Source organism: Scophthalmus maximus, chromosome 18 (genome assembly GCF_022379125.1).
Source record: "Scophthalmus maximus strain ysfricsl-2021 chromosome 18, ASM2237912v1, whole genome shotgun sequence".
NCBI lineage: Eukaryota > Metazoa > Chordata > Actinopteri > Pleuronectiformes > Scophthalmidae > Scophthalmus > Scophthalmus maximus.
This window is the reverse complement of record NC_061532.1, coordinates 11,524,808-11,547,500: the sequence shown is the minus strand read 5'-3', so window position 1 is coordinate 11,547,500 and position 22,693 is coordinate 11,524,808. Positions and strand designations below refer to the sequence as shown.

Here is a 22,693-nt window from a genome sequence, read left to right as displayed (position 1 = left end):
GTCCATACTTGACCAGTCTAAGTATAGTGTTTTTTTGATCAGGACCTTGTCTACACGTGGGATAAAAAGCAGTGGAAGAAAAATGGAATTAATGATCAGCACTTTCATATCCACCGTGAACATCTGTGAATGTCGGCTCTGGTTGAACAAATGAAATGATGTTCGTGTCCTCTCAACGTCCCGTGGTGTGTTCGCTCCATATCAGCACACACTCACTTCACTTTAAAGAGACAATGAGCTGTCGTGGAGGTGTCTGGACACTATCCATCCACACAGAGCAACACCACAGTATTCTTTATAGACGGTCGGACCTATAACCATCAACATGAAAACGAATGCCTTATTGTTGTTGTTAATGTTTTATGACATCCCATTGCATTAAGGGAGCTTCCATATAAACTCTGTTTAAGGGAGTTAATAGCTTTATTAGTGGACAGCAGAGAAATGAGGACAGGGACTTTTGTATCCATCAAACATCAACATCAGAACTCATGACAAATAATGATTTTCTCTGATTTAGGTTATGTGAAAAAAAACCCCAACTCAAAATACCAACATACATAAAGAGCCACAGTTTGTTTATGTAGTGCTAGAGCTTTTTACAACAGTTCAAGGAGGCCCTCTGGTGGTGAAGAGGGCGCTTTATACAGTATATTCAAGATTTATATTTTAATAAATTATCTACATATATATATATATATATATATATATATATATATATATATATATATATATATATATATATATATATATATATATATATATATATATATACTTATGTAATTTTTTCATTTAAAGCCAATATCTTCAGTAATCTCTTGTAAAGTTTATCTTTTCGTCACTGTGGCAACTTAGGTTTTGTAGAGTTATCTGTATCTTTATCATTCAACTGTTGCAACACTGGCTTTGATTGCATTATGCACCACACAATATTTAATCCATCATGAAAATTGGGCCCTGACTGATGCACCAAATGAGCCTTCAAGTCCTGAACTGGTGTCCACTTTTGTCATGTTGTGCCATCATGTGGGTGTTATCTGTAAGTGCACCCTCGAATCATTAAGAAGCCCATCCATGATGCGTCACTGTAGTTCACCAGTCACCTCAGATGCGGACAGATTATTCAACGACTAAGTTGTTGTAGAGGGATGATCTGCACTCCTGTTTTTTACACAGAGGTAGAGAGGGAGGGAGAGAGCGCTAAGGTCAGGCACTTGATCTTGAGTGAATTGAAATATTTTACAAGCAACCATGTGAATGTATTACACGCCTGCACACCTACTCTCCCTCGCATGCACACAAACTCATACAAGCACAAACCACTGTGAAGATTTGTCCCTCATCTCTATCTGAAGGCTTTATCCAACCTTGCCCCAGTTTCCCCCCCGATTTATTATAATTCCATTTTTTCCATTCTTTCAATCTAAAGATTTGTTCCTCCTCATTTTTTAATAATGTGCAAGCAAAGGGAGGCATGTCCCCGGGAGATTATGTAGTCGTCTTTGGCGTCTCGTCTTGATTACACCAGAGGAACCCGATTTGATTTGGAAGAAACCCCCCTGTTCCGACCCGGGATCTCTTTAGACCTACCCACTGTACTGATTTCTTGCTTTGTCAGAGGGGATGATCTTGATGAATATGATCTGAAAGAGAGGGAGGGAGAGGGGGGATTAGGTGAAAGGATTATAATTTCCAATGACGAGAAATAATAAGAAACAATAAATCCTAAGTAGATTTAGTTCTCAAGGAAACCCTGTTAGGGGAAATCAACAGAGTAAGAGACAGGACAGTGGCATTAAATAGATACAGTAGACCTGATCTGTTTGGTCTGAGATATGAGTTGAGTTCTTTTTTTGGAATATGATACATAAACAGCATAATGTCTGTAATGGTTCTGAAATTATGAATGTGTGAAAATGCAATGTAATGTGTTGGTGTTTCATGTTCATCTCATGGTTGGATAGTTAAGTTAATTGAATCAATAATAGGTGAAGGGTTTTTTCAGCCTTTCTATTAAATGCAAAAAGTGAAGGAAAAATTTGTCAACAAAAGTAGAAATGGCTGTCAGACGTGGGACCATGGTTCTTCAGCAGGGGGCACCACACTGTACAGATTAAGTCATAGACAATAATTGATAATGTAGGACAATCAGAGTAAACGTGTAATGGTTTTGCCACTCCAGTTTTATTCTTTCTGTAATTTTTATCAATAAGGTCTCCATGGGAAGACGGACAATGTTGATTGGGTTTCATGTGCAAACTAAAAGACCTATTTGCAGATCCTTGCTTTTTACTGTCCCATAATTCCTCTGCACATTGTCAGAACCCTCTTCCTCTTGAGCCTCTTCAATAATCACACTGCACAAGCTCTGTGGCTGTTTTTACACCCTTAGACAACAGTGTGTATAAACTGGCGGTCATACTTGTGCTCATACTTGCGGCCACATTGATGGATGCCGTACTTTGTCACATTGAGGACCTCGTTAAACGGCAGCTGCTAATGCCTCTCTGCCACGAGGTCGAGCAAAAGGGATGTGTGTGAAATCCAGTGCGGTTAAAGACCTTTGCTGCTTTCGGTCTCGCATGTAGTCGTGGACAGAGGAGGCCTCGGATCAAACTTGTGACCTTGTCATCGGAGGCCATTCCCAGGCTGCTGTGTTAACTAGGGGTCATCCGCGGGGCATCGCATGAGCGATGGACGGTGCTGTGTTTGCATTCAGTGGAGGGAGTGGGGACAGAGTTTGGTGATAACTCTGGACTGTGCTTTAGGAAGGGGTGCATGCCAAGACCATGTGTAATTGTCCCTATATTCCCCTGAGCTGAGTCCAGGCAAGTAAATCCACATACTTTCTGATGAACTGACTGACTTGAATGAGGCAATGTCTACCATCCTGCCTCGTCCCTTGTCAGCCAGTTAGGGAGCCAAGCCTTAAGCCTTAACCCCCCTGTCTCCACTCCTGGCTGGGGGGGAATGTGACGCCTGCCCGCCTGCCTGCCTGCTCGCCTGTTTGGCCGTCTTAGCCCATGTGGGGTTTGCAGGCGCGGAGCCTCATCTCCCACTGTTTATCCATGTGTCTTTGCTTTGGCTCAGGCCCGACGCTGTAGGCCACTGTGGGCAGAGTGGGGTCCACTGCCCTGTGTCACCCACCTAAGCTCTGCTTTCACTAGAGGGCTTAGCGCCTCACCCTCCAGCCGCTTTATGAGCAGACAGCTGAGCTAATCTGTCTCCCCCTTCCCACCTCTGTCTCCCTCGTTCTTTCTTTTCTGTTCTTTCTTTCTTTCTCCTGAGGTCTTGGCTCGTCGCTTCTTTTGGCTCCTTTGGCCCAGTGTTTGTAGTCTAGTTCGCTCTCATGCCTTTCAAACACTGACACTGCTGTTTCTGTTTCCTCAGTTCACAAACGCATACATTCACCAAAAGGAAAAAAAACCCCTCTATTTTGTGTGTCTCGGCTACAGTAGACCTCAATAATAGAGGAGGTACATGACAGGAGTTCATGTTGGGTCTGGTCCCAGCCTTGTCAGGGCATACGATATATAGATGTATACACACTCAAGTTGGCCACTTGCACCCAAGTTTCACTCAAAGTACAATTACATCCACGTAGCACGTGACTTGAAATTCATCTTTACTGAATTTAATAAGGTTATTTGTTTTATCTCTATCACCATGTGTACCCACAGGCTGACACACCTGTCTGGTAGGTTTCATCCTTCTCAGAGCAACTTTCCACAAGATCCATCCATAAATTGTAATCTTTAAATTCAGCTGCATCTAAGACCTTGAGCTGAGCATAAAAAAGAATCCAAGGTGAGCCGTTGAGCAGATTCAGCTTCATACGTTGTTGAATACACACACTTGGGTCTTGTCATATTTTTTAGATTATATGTACACACATTAATGGTTTGTGATGAAAATCAATCTGCATTGAAATTTTGTTGTTAAGCCTGAACTGGACGTTTTTGTACAAACACAAAAAGCTTTTTGAAAACATCAACTTGAACTCTTGGCAAGGATGTAAATTTTTCAGTATTTTTGAGTTTTAAATGCATTCATCATCCTCTCTTGCTCATACCACCTTTCCCTGTTCACCCTTCCCTCTCTTCTCCATCTTCCTCTTTTCCTCCTCCACACCTCCTCGTCTGGCTGCCTTCCCTCCTCCTCCTCCTTCTTTCGCTGTCCTCTTCAGCCGTCCGGCTAAACTTAGAAGTGACAACAGTTGCAGGGTGACACCAAAGGCTAAATAAGACCAGAACAATAGCCCCCCCCCCCCCCCCCCCCCCCCCCCCCCCCCCCCCCCCCCCCCCCCCCCCCCCCCCCCCCCCCCGCCTCCTCCTCTCCTACTCCTCTCCCCCGCATCTCCCCTTTAATAGACTGCCATTGTTCTGTCGCTCCTCTGTTGCTCTTTCAGGGAGTTTGTTAGCTATGCTAATGAAGGTTGGGCTTGTGTGGGTTTAGCGAGTGGGGATTTGATGCTCTTTAACTGGGCACTTTTAGAAAGGAGAAACGATCATAAGTGTGGCCGGGCAGCTATTTACCACCAGTCAAATGTCACGGGCGTGTGGACGCGATGCTGCAGTGGAGGCACATGAGAGATCTGTTACCCAAGCACTTGCTTGTATTTGATATCTGCACACTGAAAGTGTCATAACCAGAATGGTCAGCAAAATGTATAAAAGAAGGTATTGTGCAAGAAAATGTAACTCTGGCCCTCTAACGCTCAACGGACTGTATGTGTCAGCATGTCGGAGTCCTTGCAGAAAAAAAAGTCGGGTAAGACAAGATGCAGAGACTACAGTAAGTGTAGCGCAGTCAGTCCTCCAATCAGTCAGTAAGTCTGTAAATAGCCTGGCCGATGGCTCCTTTGAGCTTTCCTCTAAGAGGAATTCTCTTTCTCCTTGGTGTATTAATAGTGCCTGTGCATTGTTTCCTACTGCAGCACTACTGCAATCAAAGGAAGTTGGCCTGCCAAGTATACAAATATTTTCCTTTGTCCCTATGTTTAGCAGGCATGAAAGAGTCAGATATGTGAGTGTGTGACCGTGCATGGATGTGGGCGCACGTCTGCGCGGCTCTATGGTCAAGTGTGTGCATGCTCACGGGTATTATGTCAAGTTGTGGGTTTATTTATACGTGTAATAATATATGTGCAGTGATACATCCTTTAATTGTGTTTGTCTGAAAGCCTCTCATCGACAGTGTGACTTTTTTCATTTGCGAGGTCATGTGCTTAGCTGGTTGTTGGTGTGTAGGTATGACGTTTGATTTAACACATGTAAATCTGGTTCACATGGGCTACTGTTGTGTTCACAGGTATGTAGACAGGTGATGTCTCAATCAAGTAACACAATACCTTTTTCTTCTTCACAGTTCATCTTTTCTCAATGTCTTTTATGAAACTAAAGACATTATCATCAGATTTGGTTAATTGCTTTATAAATGCTAAAGAACATTGTTACAGTTATTGGAGGCCACATTTCAATAAAGTAATTAGCTCAATTTGGTTGGAAACCATCACATGTTAATGCTTTCTGTGGCCCCATATTTTCACTGTAATTGGTGGTGCCAAGCCAAAATATGATTGCCAGACATTTTAAATGTGATTCAGTGGTTATAGAAATACATCCAAAGCCTTGACCTGTTGTCATTACTGCCGTGCTTCAAATTCCCCCAATTTTAGTATTTGGAGACCTTGGCCAATGGCCTGCACTATACCACAATCTCTCCCTCACACACACATACAAATACACACGCGTGAACATTATGAAGCATTGTCTTTTTGAAAAGTGGTTGCATTGCAAGCATGCACTCCATTATGCACATACTCCTACATTAAAATACACAGGTTAGTCATATCTACATACAGTATGTGTGTGTGTGTGTGTGTGTGTGTGTGTGTGTGTGTGTGTGTGTGTGTGTGTGTGTGTGTGTGTGTGTGTGTGTGTGTGTGTGTGTGTGTGTGTGTGTGTGTGTGTGTGTGTGTGTGTGCGTGCATGCGTGCATGTGCGTGTGCGTTGCACCCTCAGGGAAGCAGGTTGCTTGTCTGGTGGCCAAGTGGTAGCGTCGAGGCATCATCGGTCACTTGGAGTCTGCCAGTGACTCACCAAGGGCACAATGGAATTAGTGAGATTCTCTGCAATGTGACAGCTTGCTCTGGCTAAATGGTGTAATAATCTACCCCTCCTCTCACAAACCTCCAGCAGCACATACACACGCATACACACACACTCATTCACCGCCCCCCCTCCCCTTTCGCCCGCCCCATACCAACTGGCACAGATAACATTGTCTTAAGCTATAAAAAAAGATTTTTTCCCCTCCCTCCATTGCGGTAATTATTGAATTAATGCAGATGGAGAGAGACATCTGCATGTTAAAGTGTTGGCCTCTCTCTTATGCACAGCAGATGTTCCCCTGTCATTTACTCAAATTACGCTGCTTAGATACATGGAGGGGAAGCGAGGGAGAGCGAGAGAGAGAGAGAAAGTTGCTCGCCAAGGCGACATTGTCTTACAGGGATCTGAGTTTAAGCTACCAAATTCTGCATCTGTCCTTCAAGCAACTTTTTTTCCCCTCATGGTGTCCGTCGGTCACAGTTGTACTGTTTTAATTTCCTTAATCATCATTGTCTAATTGTATTATTGTTAAGGCAAGTGACAACCACATTTAAAAAACATAGAGTAAAATAAAACCAGATAAAAACATTTTAAGTGAGGTATGAATAGGATGGACAGCAATAAAAGATGAATGCAGTTTCGATACAATTTGCCCCTGAATGTCATTCATTTTCTCATTTTCAATGTTCTTCACTGCCTCCTATAACATCAAAGGGACATACTGATTGGCTTTTTTGATGCTTTGGCTTATTCTGATATTGCAAAGCACCTGGTGGGTCAAAAGTCAGTCTTAATCAAATATAGGATTTTGTCTAACAAATTATATTTTCAGTATCTAAATAATCATACATTATGATAAAAAAAATCATATTAATGTAAATATTAACAAGCTGACCTCGTGGCCCTCATTGCTTGTGGAGATGTTACAGTAAAGATAAGACTGAGGGGACAACATCCTCTTGAAGATTATCAGTCGATTATTCAAAGCGAGGGCGAGACATGATAAGAGTGTGTGTGAGTGTGTCTCTGTAAGTGTGTGTGTGTGTGTGTGTGTGTGTGTGTGTGTGTGTGTGTGTGTGTGTGTGTGTGTGTGTGTGTGTGTGTGTGTGTGTGTGTGTGTGCGTGTGCGCTTGATAACCAGGGGACCTTCTCCTTGGGATTATATTCCAGGTTGGTTCGGCCTCATCTCTCCGGATTATGTTGATAAAAACATTCTTGTATTATATTTTCTGTGCTTATTGTATTAATACTCTCCGGCAGTTCCCAGAAAAAGCTCCGTCCCACGTCTGCTTTAAGGTAATCTTCTTCCACTTGAGCTTTTAAAATGTTTTTTGGGGGGGTTGGCTGTCTTTGTAATACCTATTCTCTTCCACACTTGAGGTTATATTTGCCCTCTTGTCTCTTACTGAGTTGCTCTATCATATCATTCTACACTGTAAATGATTTTTCTTAATAAATACGCGGAACTGGGTAGTGACAGATTGGAAAGTTTTCAAAAGCTCAACTGGCTGCCCACGGATTTATTCCAATGCAAGGAGGAAATTACATTGTTTTGTTTTCATGATGTCTTAAAATTATGTAGTAATGATATGAACATGTCTAGATTTTAACATCAATAATCTGAATTATTCTGAGATGCATGAGTCTACTTAGCTTAATATAGTCACCAAAAGTCAATTAAAGGTTTTATTTTGTCATAGGGCTGCAACCAACAATTTTCTTTATCTTTTCAATTACTTGAATAATTGTTCTGTTTACAAAATGTCAATAAATCATGAAACATGCGTCTCACATAGGGACTCTGTCACATTTTTTGTTTAATCCAAACAACTGTCTAAAACCCAAAGATTTCAGTTTACTATCATATGATCAAAACAAGCATCAAATCCTCAAAAGAAGAAGAGAAGAAGCTGAGATGAGAGAATGTTTGGCATTTCTGCTTAAGAAATAACTGAAGAAATTCATAACTTTCTAAAAGTGTTCTGTACTAGTAGTTAGTGTATGAGTAATGGAATAACCAACTGATTAAGTCAGGTCAAGTCTAGTAGGTCTCTTTCTCTTTAAGGACACAGGTCACTTTCTCCATGGCACTTTAACAATAGCATTTTTCATTTAAAATTCTAAATATTGGCTCCTTTAAATGTGCTGTGGAATATCACTCCATGCCGTGAAGGTTGAAAAAGTAAATCTATTAGCCATTCGACCGAAAATTAATACGCAGTTGTTAGTTAATTAACAAGCACCTGTGCAAAACATTTGCTCATCTGTGCTTCTCAGAACTGAGTATTTATTTGTAAATAAATAGTCTGTTTGGGACAAAAATACAGTTTGAGGCCCTGGGCTGTTTTCCACTATTTTCTGAAATATTAGATGATAAAAAAAACCCAAACAACAACACACAAGCAACATCAACAAAACACTTGACTTATCAATAGGGAAAAGAATTTTGGTTGCAGTAGGGTGTCTTTTGCAGGGGCGATATTATTATTTTTGATAAACAGGAGACTGTGCTAGCTCTCATTGTACTTGTACTTGTACCCCCCCCCCCCCCCCCCCCACACACACACACATACTCTTCCCCTACCTCTCCACAAAACCCAGCAATCCAGTGGCATCTGTGCAACTTCCTTCTGTTCTCAAACCAAAAGCCTTAAAACCAACAGATGCTTTTACGTTATCATTGCCAGTTATCACTCTTAGCTCCCTCTGATAAGACTTTACTTTCTGACCCAGATGTTAAGGAGTTCAATTTATCAGATGCACCAGAAGAGCGGACAGGGTGGTGGAGGGATGAGTGACCCTTTAAAATACCCGCAGGCTTGAGAGATGAGACGTAATATGCCTTTTTTTTTTTGGCCTGGTGCTGTTTCTGAAGCGGTGTTAGTGCAGTAAGGAGCTCAGCATCTAAAGAGGCTTTGGTATAGGGGGGAAAGATGGGCCATATTACAGCGAGGCCAGAAGCCTGCTTGATTAATGGGCCGGGATAATCACCTCATCAAATCACTCTCACTTATTAAATCTTGTTTAATATCGTAATGAGGGCCCTCCTGAGCTGCTTTGGTAAATTCCGCCTCTTTCCCGAGCTCTCGATGGCTCTCGCTTTCCCTCTTATGCCTTTGCGCCTTAACAGGAAGACCGATGATGCCAAGTTACTCTCTGTCCTCGTCTGTCCATCTTCGTCTTCTGTCCTTTATCAGTTTACTGTCTCTTGCCTTTGCTCTGTTCCTTAACCTTCATTGAGAAAGTGAGAGATGTGTTTCTTCCCTATCCTAAACAATCATGGAATTTATGTCTACACAGAGGTTCAACAGTATACATAATTTCTGGGGGTGGAATTGCTATATCCACAGCCTCAGTCTATTCATTTACTCCCTCTTATTTATGATGGATGATGTGCTACATTGCATCATAATAAATCACTATGTGTGTGGGTCACGACCTGCTGGAGGAGTGATACCACTTCCCAAGGCTTTGGTACACTGGAGTTTATGGAGACACTTCAGGTGAAGTAATATCTCTCCTGTCTCCTTCTGCATGATTTGTGATCTCTATCTGTAGTACCACAACATACCCGGTGTTACTTCTGCATATGTGTGTGTGTGTGTGTGTGTGTGTGTGAGTGTGTGTTTGTGTGTGTGTGTGTGTATGCCTGAGATGGGCTTGCATCTCCTTCACTTGACCTCCAGGCTCCTACACAACGTGCCAAAGAAGAAAACAACATGCCATTGCCTTATTTATGGTCTTCCATGTGTCACTCTGTACCATGTTGGTAGCACAGCCGTCGTGCTTCAGCCAAGGAAGGAACAAATATTTCTCCTTCCCTCTTTTGCCATGCCCCTCTCTCTCCATTTTTCTATTGTGAATTATAGGTGTCTTTCAATGGCCACCCCCTTCCACCACCCTCAACCCAAAGTTGGACCCAATCCTTTGTCATCTCTGAAGGCAGGCGGGCAGGGAACAACTGGCCCAAGGTGACCAGTTCAGGCTTGAGAGGGAGGTTAGGGCTGCATCTTCCCCCTGAGTGCCTCCCATTTTTGCCTTTATTGTTGGGGAGCAGCTGCTGTGTACCTGAACCCCATGTGTGGTGCCTATGTTGGGTATCTTGGCAGCCAGGCTCCCTGGGCTTTGGATACCAGAATGAATCAATTCTTAAAGATGACTGTCTGCATGCCATGTCACATGTACAGGCCCAAAGTGAAGGGCTTAGGGGGCTCTGGAGCTGGAATGCTCTTTGATGGAGGGGCTGGAGAATGAGGAGGGAGGGAGGAAAGGAAAATACTGGGAGAGGAGATGGTCCTATTGTTGTGCCAAGGAATGCCCTTGACGGAGATAGAGGGCTATTGTTTTTATGCCCATGAACTCTGTTGGACTTAGGGAATTATGGGTCATGGAGCTCTGGATGGTGATGAGCATCTTAGAATCTTTTGTGTTTTGATAAACGCCACGAGATGCGCGTCTGTGCATTGTCAGTTCCTCCTTCTTTTGCTGTCAATTATGTGTTGAAAGTTGCTCGAAGACGTGGCACGTGTGAGCAGCCATGTGAACAAAGTTGGTCAGTTATTAGGTGGCTGGTCTAGCCCTTCTCTCATGATGCCCCTCTGATTCTCAGTAGAAATTGACAACAGCTGAGCGGGACGTTGATGACCTACCTGACTCACAGGCCTAATCTGCCTAATGTCCACTGAGAAACCTGAGAAAGTGAAGATCACAAAGGATGACAAAAACAGATTGGCACGTAAGCCAACCTCAGTCCCTCCCACAATCTCACTCCTTTCTTCTTACAGCCCTTCAGAAAACAATACCCTTCGGACCAACCCCTCCCTGCCTCTCTCTTTACCTTGGAAAAAGCAGTTTATTAATAGTTCAGAGCAGGGTGCTTGGGGCAAGCTGCACGAGAAGGTTGAGGATGAAGGGAGTTAGCAAGCTGGGCTCAGCAGCCACAGCAGCAGCAGCAGTAATGTCTTTTTTTGAGAAAGTGCCTCATGGTCGTCCCATGTCCGTATCCATTTCATGACAAATGAAATACCACAGGCCCTGGCCAGAAACAATGGCTTGTTTGGCTGGCTGGAGGGAGTGTGGGTGTTGGTGGTGGAGGGGGTTGGCGGTGGTTAAGACTGGCTTTCAGCCCCTGCAGCTGTCCCGGTTGTCACTCCTTGTCTTGAGGCTCACTCCTGGCTCAACGCTCCAGCCCATGGATCAAGGGGATGCTTGTCGGTGCATGTGTGTGTGTGTCCGTGCATCCTGAACCCTAGAGAGATACTGCGTGGCGATCCTCAGTACTCAGAAGCATCTGAAAAACGGCCCCAGACACAAAAGGCAAGTTGAACGGTGTTAAGACCCCTTCTGTATCGAGCAGACCTCAGGCATGAGGTCAGCAGCCTTGGTTTAGCCGCCATTGTCCTACAGCCTGATTGGCAGGAGGGGTGGTTATCAAAGACAGTTGTGGGATCGGTTACAGCCATGGATGTCACTCAAGGTCTCCAATTAAAATTACTTCTGAATCTACAGAATTTAAGCATATGTGTTTTTAAAACCAGAACATGGTGTATGTGGAATCAAAGCAAGTCTGATGCCACTGTAAACTGCATACTCGTACGCACTGACATCTCAGTGTGGTAATCATTTTGCACCTCCATTTTCGGGGCCTCACCTTAATATGAAAAGTTAAATCTGTGAATCTTTTAATCTGTGTTGATAACAGGTGATGAACTTTAATACTCTGCTAATATTCCACGAGTAAGCCTGTGTGCGTGTAGCAAAGGAAAAACACAAATCTCTTCCCTCCTCTCTCTCTCTATCTCTCTCCCTTATGTCTCAGAGATTAGCCCTTGCTCAAACACCTCCTGTTCATCTAAGTAATTAAAACATTAGAATTATGGGATTATAAACTGCTCTCTATTTAATCCAGCACTCGATGCACCCACCATCTTGCCAAATGGGTCAATAGGAAATATAATGGGCCTCTGTGATTTCTGATTCAGGGATCTGGAAGAGGCAAAGGATGCCAATAATGGCTATTAAAAGAGATGTTTGTGTGTGAGTGAGTGTGTGTGAGAGAGAGGGGGAGCGAGAGATCGAAAGAGAGACAGAGAGACCAGACCAGCTATGCCCTGAGTGCCATCTGTCTTGGACCCACTAGACCCAGTTTAGACTGGAAGAAGCCAAACCAGTCTGTAGCTCTACCCCCAATACACGGTTATGTGCAAGCATGCGCACACGCGCACGCAGACACACAGTCACACACACAGTCACACACACTTCCCATGACCTTTTCTCTCTTGGAGTGAACTTAAAGTGTATTTTGGGGTCAGAACATGCAAGAGGCACCTGCAGTGCTTTGATCTTTCTTTGAGAAATGTTCTGAGTACTGGCTGCTCTGTCTGTGTGTGTGTGTGTGTGTGTGTGTGTGTGTGTGTGTGTGTGTGTGTGTGTGTGTGTGTGTGTGTGTGTGTGTGTGTGTGTGTGTGTGTGTGTGTGTGTGTGTGTGTGTGTGTGTGTGTGTGTGTGTGTGTGTGTGTGTGTGTGTGCACGCATCATAAGACAATATATCAGGTGTTTGCCCCTGGGGTCCCGGTTGCACTGTAACGACAGCGTACCAATGTGTGTTCGGCAGTTATTTATTCATCATTTATCCGACCATGGCCTGCTTCCAACTCATGTTCTCACATGTTTCCATCTACAAACCTTCACTTACATTAACTTTTAAGGGAAGCTCCTTCCACCTCACTTTGCTCCTGTCTAAGCGAAGATGTGCGCTGGGGGATTCACAGTTGCTGTCTTCTAACCCACACTATAATTTGGATTATCGGTATTTGCTTGGCATGATTTGTATGGACTTGTGTGTGTGTGTATGAGTTTACACATCCTCATTTACAGTATGGGAATTGTCCTCCGCAGCATGTTCCTTCCTGTGCGTATATGTTTTGTGTTCATTACGGTTTGTGTTCCTTGCAACAAGCGTTCCAAGTTGACACTGACAGTTCCTCGCAGAGCAACAGAGGGGCCCTGCCATCCAACAACAGAGGCTTTGTCGCTCTGCTCCTCTTGGCTTGTTACGGACTTCCTTCTCTCTCTCTTTCTCTCGCTTTTGCTCCCTTTTTTTGTGAGCCCATTTTCTTGTCTGAAGTCTTAATTTGGGGCGCTGGCCAGTGGGGAGAGGGAAGAGAGGCGAGGGGACCAAGGGAGGGAATAACAAGGGGGGGAGAGGAGAGGAGGTGCAGAGGGGTGATGGCTGCAGATGGACGGCCCTTTGTTCCTCCTTTCCCAGGCTCCTCTCTTGAGCCTCCGAGGCTCCAGTTGCGTTGAAGCCTTCCAGAGAGAGAGAGAGAGCTGGGAGAGGGAGCTCTGTGTGTGTGTGTGTGTGTGTGTGTGTGTGTGTGTGTGTGTGTGTGTGTGTGTGTGTGTGTGTGTGTGTGTGTGTGTGTGTGTGTGTGTGTGTGTGTGTGTGTGTGTGTGTGTGTGTGTGTGTGTGTGTGTGTGTGTGTGTGTGTGTGCGTGTGTGCGTGTGTGTGGAGGGTGCCGCAATGATCTGTCCAACTGGAATCTTCCAGTTCCACATAACAAAATGCACGCACACACTTACACACACACAAGAGATGTGGGGATGCAAAGAGAGGAGGGGCAAGAAGAAGAAAGCGAACAAGCAAGTGATGAATGAATAAAAAAGAATAAAGGCCAAATTGCACAAACACAATAAGAACAAAGCAAAGGATATGGATGGGATGAGGAAGACATCAGAAACAGCTCACAGTCAGTGTGAGCTGCACATACTGACCACTAGGTGTCCCCATTACTGATGCCAAATGTGGGCAACCCTGAGAACATCCCAGGCTGTGCCAGTGGCTTTGGAGCATGCAGTGTGTTTCTCCATCCACAATAGATGAAATCCAGTATTTAATTATGAACACATGCAGGATGAATCCATCAATCTGTGCAATTTGGAAATCTGCTTTCATGGTTTTTGATTGAATTTGGAATATTTTTTTGTTTGTTAATTGTAGTTGCATTTATTAAAACACGTGCACTGTTAAGCAAAAAAAGAAAAAAAAGAAGATGCATACGTGAATACAGATTGCCAGATTGTTTTAGTTTAAAGCCAACGGTCATTTTGGAGGAGTAGGTGTCAAAACGGTTCAAACAGAGCATTGCTCATTTTTGTCACAGGTAGGAGGATCGCACAGAGAAGAAATCGAAATGAGTCCCAGTGTTTCTTCATCACAAAGGTTCCCCAGGATGGAGAGTTATGTCAGTAAAGATTTCTTTTTGTTGTCAGGTTGGTGTGCTGTAAATCCCCCCCATTGTCTCCGTGTTGTAAAATACACTTTTAAAACAAAACAAAAAAATCACCCTAACACCAAATGGAAAATGTTCTTGAACCTGAGCATGCGATAACAAGCGACCACGAAGGGAGGAGGGACTTGGTGAGAGACCTTGGGGACCGTGTCAACGTTTTCTGTGCCGGAGCAGGGACAAACATTGGGCAAACATTGGGAAAGGCTGGCAGCCTTTGAGATAGTGGGCCGTTGATCTAAGACTGAAGACCTAAAGTCCACAATCTCCCGTCTGATACAGCAGCCAAGGTCTTGCTGACACACAGGGCCACAGAACAAACATGGATACCTGAAGACAATGACCTTTGAACCCCCAGCAGGAGAGGTGGAAAAAAACAGGAAGTGGTGAAAGTGACTCCAGTGACTTCCTCTCTGCAGGCCAAGAATGAATCAGGTGGAATGATTGTAAGTACACGGGTCATTGTACATAAAAAACGCACACACATTGTTCACAAGTGTAAAGCACAGATGTGGTGTGTGTGTGTGTGTGTGTGTGTGTGTGTGTGTGTGTCTATGTGTATGTGTGTGTGTGATGGAGGAAGCGAGAGAGTGAGTCTTCAGATGTAGCGACAGATGGTATTTGATTACAGAGCAGACGGTCGGTGTTGTACAAAGATGCTGCCTCAGCCCAACCTAAGGAGCTGTAGCCTCCGGTTAAGGCAAGCGAGGGATGGCAGGCGGAGGACGAGAGGGAAAAGGAACACGGGAGAGGGATAGAGAGAGAGAAAAAAAGAATAAAAGCAAGCAAGCAAGAAAGACACAAAAGAAGCAACTCCAAAAATGAGCATCAAAGCAAAAAAGAGTGAAAAGCAGTCAGACAAGAACAAAAGAAAGAAAAGAAACGGTGAAACAGGCAGGCGTGGTGGAAAATACAACGGAGGTCATGATAAAAGAATAAGAGGTCATGATAAGAAAACTGCAAAATGACGCAGAGAGAACACACACAGCCTTTGTGAAACGCATATTTTTTCTTTAAAGACTCTCAAACTTATCCACAAATACAATCTGCACTCATGAAATATGCTAATTTATGTTTAGATTTTTTTCTTTTATAAATATGTAGCAAAGTAAAATCTGATCTAAAAAATTGCAGACAGTTATTTCAGTCGAAATGTATACCTTTTTTGTATATTATAACATTTCACTAGTCGGAACAACTACACACAGACACACACACACACACACAATATATGTTGGTTAGAGCTTTAGCTGCAATAATTAATCGATCAATTAATTATGGAAATAAATTAGACTGCTTTAGTTATTTTTCAAATAAAAATGCAAAATATTTGCTGGTTCCAGCTTCTCAAACATTTAGCTTTTTATAAACCAAACGATTAACTTCGAAAATAATTGGCAGATTAGGGGAACGTGTTAATGACAATAACTGCTCTAGTTAGAATAAGCCAGATTTCCAAGCCGTTTGTCTTTCGGCTCGTTTCTCAACTTTTATCTCAGCATTTATTTACTCGCCTTTATCAACAATTTTTTTTCACAATGTTTGCTGATGATTTCTTTAATCAGTTCAGAGGTTGTGGAGCTTGAGGAGAAAAACTGGGCTCGGAGGTTTGCAGTCTGTAGCCAAACCCTTCAGTCTATTGAATGACACGGCAGCACTGATTCGCTTGAACATGATACAGAATCTGTCCAATACTGTGATCAGTGATCAGCACTGCTAAGCAAAACAAGCGATATCAGGGTAGTATCATGTCTTTATTTAACTTAAATCCAAACATTCCTGTTTTGTATTGTTTATGTACCTCATGGAAGGTTATGTAAATAAATCACAGACATTTTTTGCTCTGTTTTTCATTTTTATTTCCAATTTTTTATCCATTTTGCACAAGCTTGCATATATACTGCACATACATTCAGTTCATAGAGGGTGAAGGCACGAAAGGCAATTTGACTACTGGTTGTTTTGGGGCTGGGCCAAAGTAATAGAGGGGGAAAAAAATCTCTAGAGAAAATACAAAACTGCTTCAAACTAGTTTCCGCTTTCTAGCTCACCCTCGGCCCTGTCCAGGAACAAAACATTACAACCTGTTTTTTGTTTTTTTTAAGCTGTCCAGTTCCATTTAGCTGCCAAGATCTCCGTTAAATCATTTCTGTCAATTGAATGAGATTCCCAGAGTACGAAATTCACTTTTTCGGTATTTTTTGGATCATTATATTTTAAGCTGGTTCTACTAAATGAAATGCAGTGCAGCCTTCCCTGTTTGAAAAACAAAAGAAAACAACATCAAATAAATTAGGATAAATTAAACCAATAAATTACACAAAATCTGCAAGACAAAAAGACACCAATAAAAGAAAAAAAAAGCAGCCATATGAGTTTTATTTTACAACCTGTGTGTAGTCATTCAGACTGTATTTGAAACATGGCTGTTCCAGTTGGATTTACTGCACTAGAATCGAATAATAATGTTATACAAAAAGCCTGAACAAAACACTATTTACATAACATATTGCTAAGTTATACAAAGGCAGTTTATATCACTGTAAGTCCACATCATTGATATTTACAAAAAAGAGGAGCGATATAATAATAATAATAATAATAATAATAATAATAATAATAGAAAATTACTACTGAAAGCATAGAGAAACAAAAACCCCTTTCAAACAGGTCAGAAAACAGATCAGAGGAAATTATCACAACACACTCACACACGCACGCACACACACCAAACACACGTTGCCAACGCTTAATGAGAATCATTTACATGTCAGGATGGTACTCCCAGGGGTGGGGGTGGGGCCACAGTGTTGAGAATTGTGTCACTCACTGGTTCACAGGTTCTCATAATCGGTCTTTTCTCTCAAACTGACACACACTCATACACACAAACGCACACACATACAAACACACTCAATGCAAAGCGTACAGAAATTCCTCAAAGTCCAAACTTTTCCCAACTGTTTGAATGCAGTAAAAAAGGTTATAAATCACTTTTTTTTTGTCTGCTGTCTCTCTCTTTAAAAAAAACAACAAAACCTGTTACTGTACAACATGTGCCCCCTCCATGACACTGGTCTTCTGATGACAATGGGTTCCTGTCCCTCTCCCGGGTCAAATCTAGAGCTACGTCGGTGGCAGTCTGCCCTTGTTTTTGGACATAAGCTGGTCCCGCAGACTGCCAACGGGCAGCTCCGTGACATCATCATTACCCGACCGCTAGGCGAATGCATCGTTCTGTCCGCAAAAATTAAACAAACGGATGCTGGTGCAACTTCAAGGGCACTGCCGACGGGAAACAGAACCCCATTAAAGGCATGGCAAGAAAACCGAAAAACAAGAACTCTCCTGTGGGTTTTTGGAAAAGTGGTTACAAGTCCAGTTGGAGAGAACAGGTCATCCCTCTTTATTTCCACCCTCCTTTATTTAACCACTCTCACCCTTCTCTAGCACTCTGAGTGATAATAGAAAAAACTGTACAGCTATTCTTTGTTTCATCCTGACAGTATTTACAGCAGCAACAACAATATTTCATACTCTGAAAATGGATTCCAAGTTAATTTTTTTCTGATCTCAAGAAGACGAGCCATTCAGCACAATAAAAAAGGTAAAGAAACCAAAGAAAACTGGCCACAAAACCTGCAAAAAAACCAACAACCAATGCTCCTAATCTACCAACAATTCACTTATTCAGAATACAGATTTAAACAAAGCAGTCACTAAAAATATCTCAAAATTTCTTTTATGAAACAAATACTAACAGTGCCTTTCAAAGAACTCCCACTACAGTATATATTTTAATCATAGATTTATATTTTACATTTCTTTAAAAAAGGCTATACTGTATATCTATTTAAATAACATTGTCCTAAAAATCAAGTGACGCCACAAAGGGAAAACTTGACAAAAATATTTTTGACGCGGTATTAAGGTCTTGCTAATCCATTTTTTCCCCTTCATTATCCTGAAGTAATCTTTTTAGGCGCAGGAACTCTTTAACGTCAGGGCGGGGTTGCAGGAAGGGGGAGGATGGGGAGCGATAATAATCTGTGCATCAGATAAAAGTGTCCTTTCCCTTCTCCTTTGTTTGTGGCGCTCTAGAGCCCTTGGCTGGTGCTTTGACACTCTGAGACATGAAGAGCCTAGCCCATCCTTCAGTGAGAAAAGTGTCCGGCTCGCTCTCTCAGGGCTCCGGATCTTAAGAAGAACACTGTCTGGGGAGGAGGAGAAGGGGCGACATAATGAAGGGAGTAGCTCTCTGTCTTTCGCTGCCTCCTTTTGTCAGGTGCTTTGTCTCACTTAGACGAGTCAGCAGGTTAAGCAACCTGCCCCCTTTTGATCTCTTGATCACACACACAGACACACTGTAAGCCAACGTTGCCAGGGTGAGATCAACGGCCGGCTCACACACTTTATTAAAGTATTCAAGTCCTCTCCTTGCTTCAAACTTACCTCATCAAAAGGCCAGCTAACAGTAACTACTTCTGAAAAACCTGACAAGCCTGAGAGATTGGATGAAAATAATAAATACGCTGGGTTTACATGTACAACTCAAGTGGAAAAATCTGGGATTAGTATCTCAGGTAGAAGTGAAAGGAATGGTGTTTTCAACAGCCTGGGCACAGTTGCTTCAACAGAATCATACTTTGGGTCTTAAAAGCTGCCAGCGTGGGATGGTGGGACAAGAACGGAGGGTTTCAGGTGCGTACCGCTCCTCGCTCTGCGTCTTTGTCCGCGTTCTTTGTAGTGCTGAGAGCTTCTCCATCTACCCCTGGGGTGAGTGCTTACCTTTGACCTACCATTGTTGTATTGAGAGAAGAGCTAGATCACTCATCACTCACAGGCAGGTGAACATGGAGGGAAGGTGGTTTGTGTGTGTGTGTGTGTGTGTGTGTGTGTGTATATGACTGTGTGTGTGTGTGTGTGTGTGTGTGTGTGTGTGTGTGCAGAATTAATGAATGCCTGTGTTTCCTTGAATTATCTTCCATGTGTTGTTAGATATTGTTTCAGCATCACTGTACTTTAAATTGCCACAGTATTCTGATATATTCAAGTATTAACGGCATTAATGCAATTTACACCTTGTATAGGCTGATCACATTAAAAGTGTGCCATACAACCCAGCTGACTTCATCTCACACAAGCTAATTACTGGCTTCTACAGTATGTGAGGGGAAAAAAAAACTATGCAGTCACTACTGCATATGTTCACCACTAAAGAAACTGGAAATTAGATAAGATTTATTTGATAGCTGAACAAATGGCTCATGTAGTGGTAGCAGTGTTGTTATCAAAGCTGGAGTAGCTGTGGAAATTTAGCCTTTTTTTAAAAAGACTTGACAAGTTATGCACCAAAAGTCACACTTCCTCATACCTCTGTACTTCTGCACCGTTTACTTCATGCTTTTCCAGCATCGTTGCCAGACGGTTCGTTTGCAGGATGGGCTAGTTGCTACAGGCATATAGAGAAGCCCACTCCTGTGGCCCTTGAATAAAACTAAAATTGAAACACTTTCAAGGCAAGTTAACCCAGACCCCAGCCACGATAAAGGAAATAAAAAAAGCCAAAGTCCACTCCAGAGATGGACTAAAACCCGAGTAAGGAGAAGTGATGGGAAAAATATTTCAGAAATCTAAACTCTTGTGGAATAATATTAATAGCAATAATTTATTTTTTTTCTGCAGCGGCATCAAGGGACAAACAGATTGTGAAGTGCCAAACTTCAGCAAGCAATGATGACAAATAATAATAATCAGAAACAACAGTAATAATAATCAAAATAATAATGTACACCCAATAAACACAATGCCCTACTTGCTGGGAAAACTTCAAAACATTGTAGAGCTCAGTAGCTATTTGAAAACAGTCCCACTGACCAGTACAGACCAGTACCGCGGGTCCAGTCTAAGTCCAGTCAATAACCTCACTAGGCCTTGTTTTTGTGTGCATGTGTGTGACCGTCCTGTGAGGGGAATCTTCAGTAGCACAGTCTGTTGGGCGCCCCACTTTGCGGGGACAGTTCGTGCGGACATCCCACTGGATTGCAGGAGCACTGCTGGGTGCCTTTGAATCAAGTCTTTCAGGAACCCAGCCTATGCTCTTAGTATTGTAAGTGGGAACTCAAGAAGTCCTTTCACGCACTGAGGACTTAGTTAGTGTTGATCATATAGCAAGCCTAAACGGAGGAGGGATCACACAGTCCAGAAAACACCCAGTAAGATTAGAGTCTCTTCAGTTCATCAGAATCTTAGAAAAACAAAACAAATAATAAGCATCATGATAATTATCATATAAGAACAACAACACAATAGCTAGGTCATTTAGGAACTGCCACAGAGGCTTCAGATTGGGAATGCTACTTCATAACTTTCATACATTCAAAAAAAAAAAATGGAAATCAAACGTAGAGTTTTTTGGGGAAAGGAAATAAAACAAAAGAGAAAATCATTCTCAAATTTTAAGAAATCAGAGAAAAGAAAAGAAAAAAAAAAGCACAAAGCGTCGAGCAAGGAGGAGGAGGAATTTACTCGTGTAGAAGCTCTTGGAGACAGTTGGGGGACTTGAAGATCTCTGGGACCTCGCTGTCCAGTTTGCAGATGACCTTGTAGATGGCCTTCTTCCAGGATGGGTCCACGTCTTTTCCAGCCACGATGGCATTGAAGAACTCTCTCAGTGTGATTTCAGCCACCTCCAGGAAGCGTTCAGGGACCTTTACGGACACAGGAAGAATAGAGGTGGTCAACTATGGCTACCAGGATTGACAATTTTAGTCGCCACAGCCGTTCATCTTTTACCTATAATTCAACAGTTGCCTGTCGACCTACACTGTCAGTGACAAAAATGGATGGAGCTGGAACCTCGAGCACCTGAAATAATTCCTGCTCCATCACATTTCAGTTACACCTCACAGTCTGCAGTAGTTTCTTAACTTTGTCCTCAATCAAATGTCAACTCTTCAGCTGTGGAACATGTTCATACTTTCACAGTGGATGTAAAACCATAAATCTTCCATCTCTTCAGTATCTACTTCCTTAAAAAGCCAGTTGAGGCGTCGGCCTGAGAAAAAGTCACTTCTTGTGAATTCTCAGGTCTCTCACACCGCACACTTCCCTCCACGCAACACTGCGAGCGTGACATCTTTATGGGTCCCACTGTAAATCTGTGACCAAACGAGAGCGGAGCGGAGTGACGAGCGGTGGAGAGGTGCTGGCGAAAGAGGAAGTACTAAATGCTTTGGGAACGGGGAGACACGCCGCCTCTTTAGTGTCCCTGACAGCAGCACTCACCGACACCATGGAGATGATTAGTCTGGCAAAGATCTGTGACACCTTCCCCCAAGCCAACACTCTGTCACACACACACACACACACACACACACGCTCATGCAGGCGTGAGCACACACACCAGCGCACACACCTCCTTGTGCCAAGGAGATGACACATCCTGCAGTGTGACAGAGCTCTACATAATGCTCGCTATACACACACACACACACACACACACACACACACTAGCCTGGTGTGTTTGGCTGAGTCTCTTTCCTTGATTCAAAGCTCCAGGGCGACGCAGCCTTCAGGGGTCACCTGCTTGGATAATGCTGACTGTCTCCCTGCCCACCTCCCTTGATGCTCACACAAACACTCGCACTTCACACACAGTCACACACACACACACATACACACACATACAGCAGCAGCAGCAGCAGCTTGCCCAAATGCCTGACAGTGCGCACTCCATGCCGCTCCTCTCCTCCAGTGTCCTGCAGATACTCATCAGGAGTGTCAGGACACAGCAAGGTTAGTGGCCACTGGTACACACACGTAGACGGACATGTGCGCACACACAGGCAGGCCTCTTTACACACACACACACACACACACTTATACACACCTGGGACACCATACCCCCCTTGGGGTGATGAATGGGGGCTAAGATGCCCGTGTGTCTGCTGTGTGTGAATGTGTGTGCATATCTTTGTCCACTGCTCGAGTTAAAAACGTGAATTAGGAGTGTGTGTGTGTGTGTGTGTGTGTGTGAGTGTGTGTGTGTGCGTGTGCGTGTGTGTACGTGTGTGTGCGTTTGGCACAGAGAAAAAACACAAGCTAACCCAATTCCCCAAATATTGAATTCCCCTCTGGAGGGATAAAAGTGGATATAATTCATTGTTTGGGCTCCTGTCGTTTCTCAAATACTGGCACAATGACCCTAGTTTGAGGCTAACTTTGTGTGTGTGCGTTTGAACAGTCAGAGTGTGTGCGGGCACGCCAGCGCGCTTTTCCCAAAAGACCCC

General features: G+C 43.2%; 1 protein-coding gene across 2 annotated transcripts in view; it reads right to left on the bottom strand.

Moving 5' to 3' along the window:
* Positions 1-20,043: 20,043 nt before the first annotated feature.
* The window catches only part of LOC118290434 (prospero homeobox protein 1), a 28,160-nt gene continuing 25,510 nt past the window's right edge, over positions 20,044-22,693 (bottom strand). Inside the window, exons 5-6 of one of the 2 annotated variants that reach the window (XM_035618115.2) lie at positions 20,931-21,112; positions 20,044-20,649 (exon numbers count right to left, since the gene is read on the bottom strand). In XM_035618115.2, coding sequence (XP_035474008.1) covers positions 20,643-20,649; positions 20,931-21,112 — 189 coding nt within the window. In that variant the 3' untranslated portion in view covers positions 20,044-20,642. Of the gene's footprint in view, positions 21,113-22,693 lie in introns of both variants that reach the window. The other variant, XM_035618116.2, reaches the window with a different exon arrangement.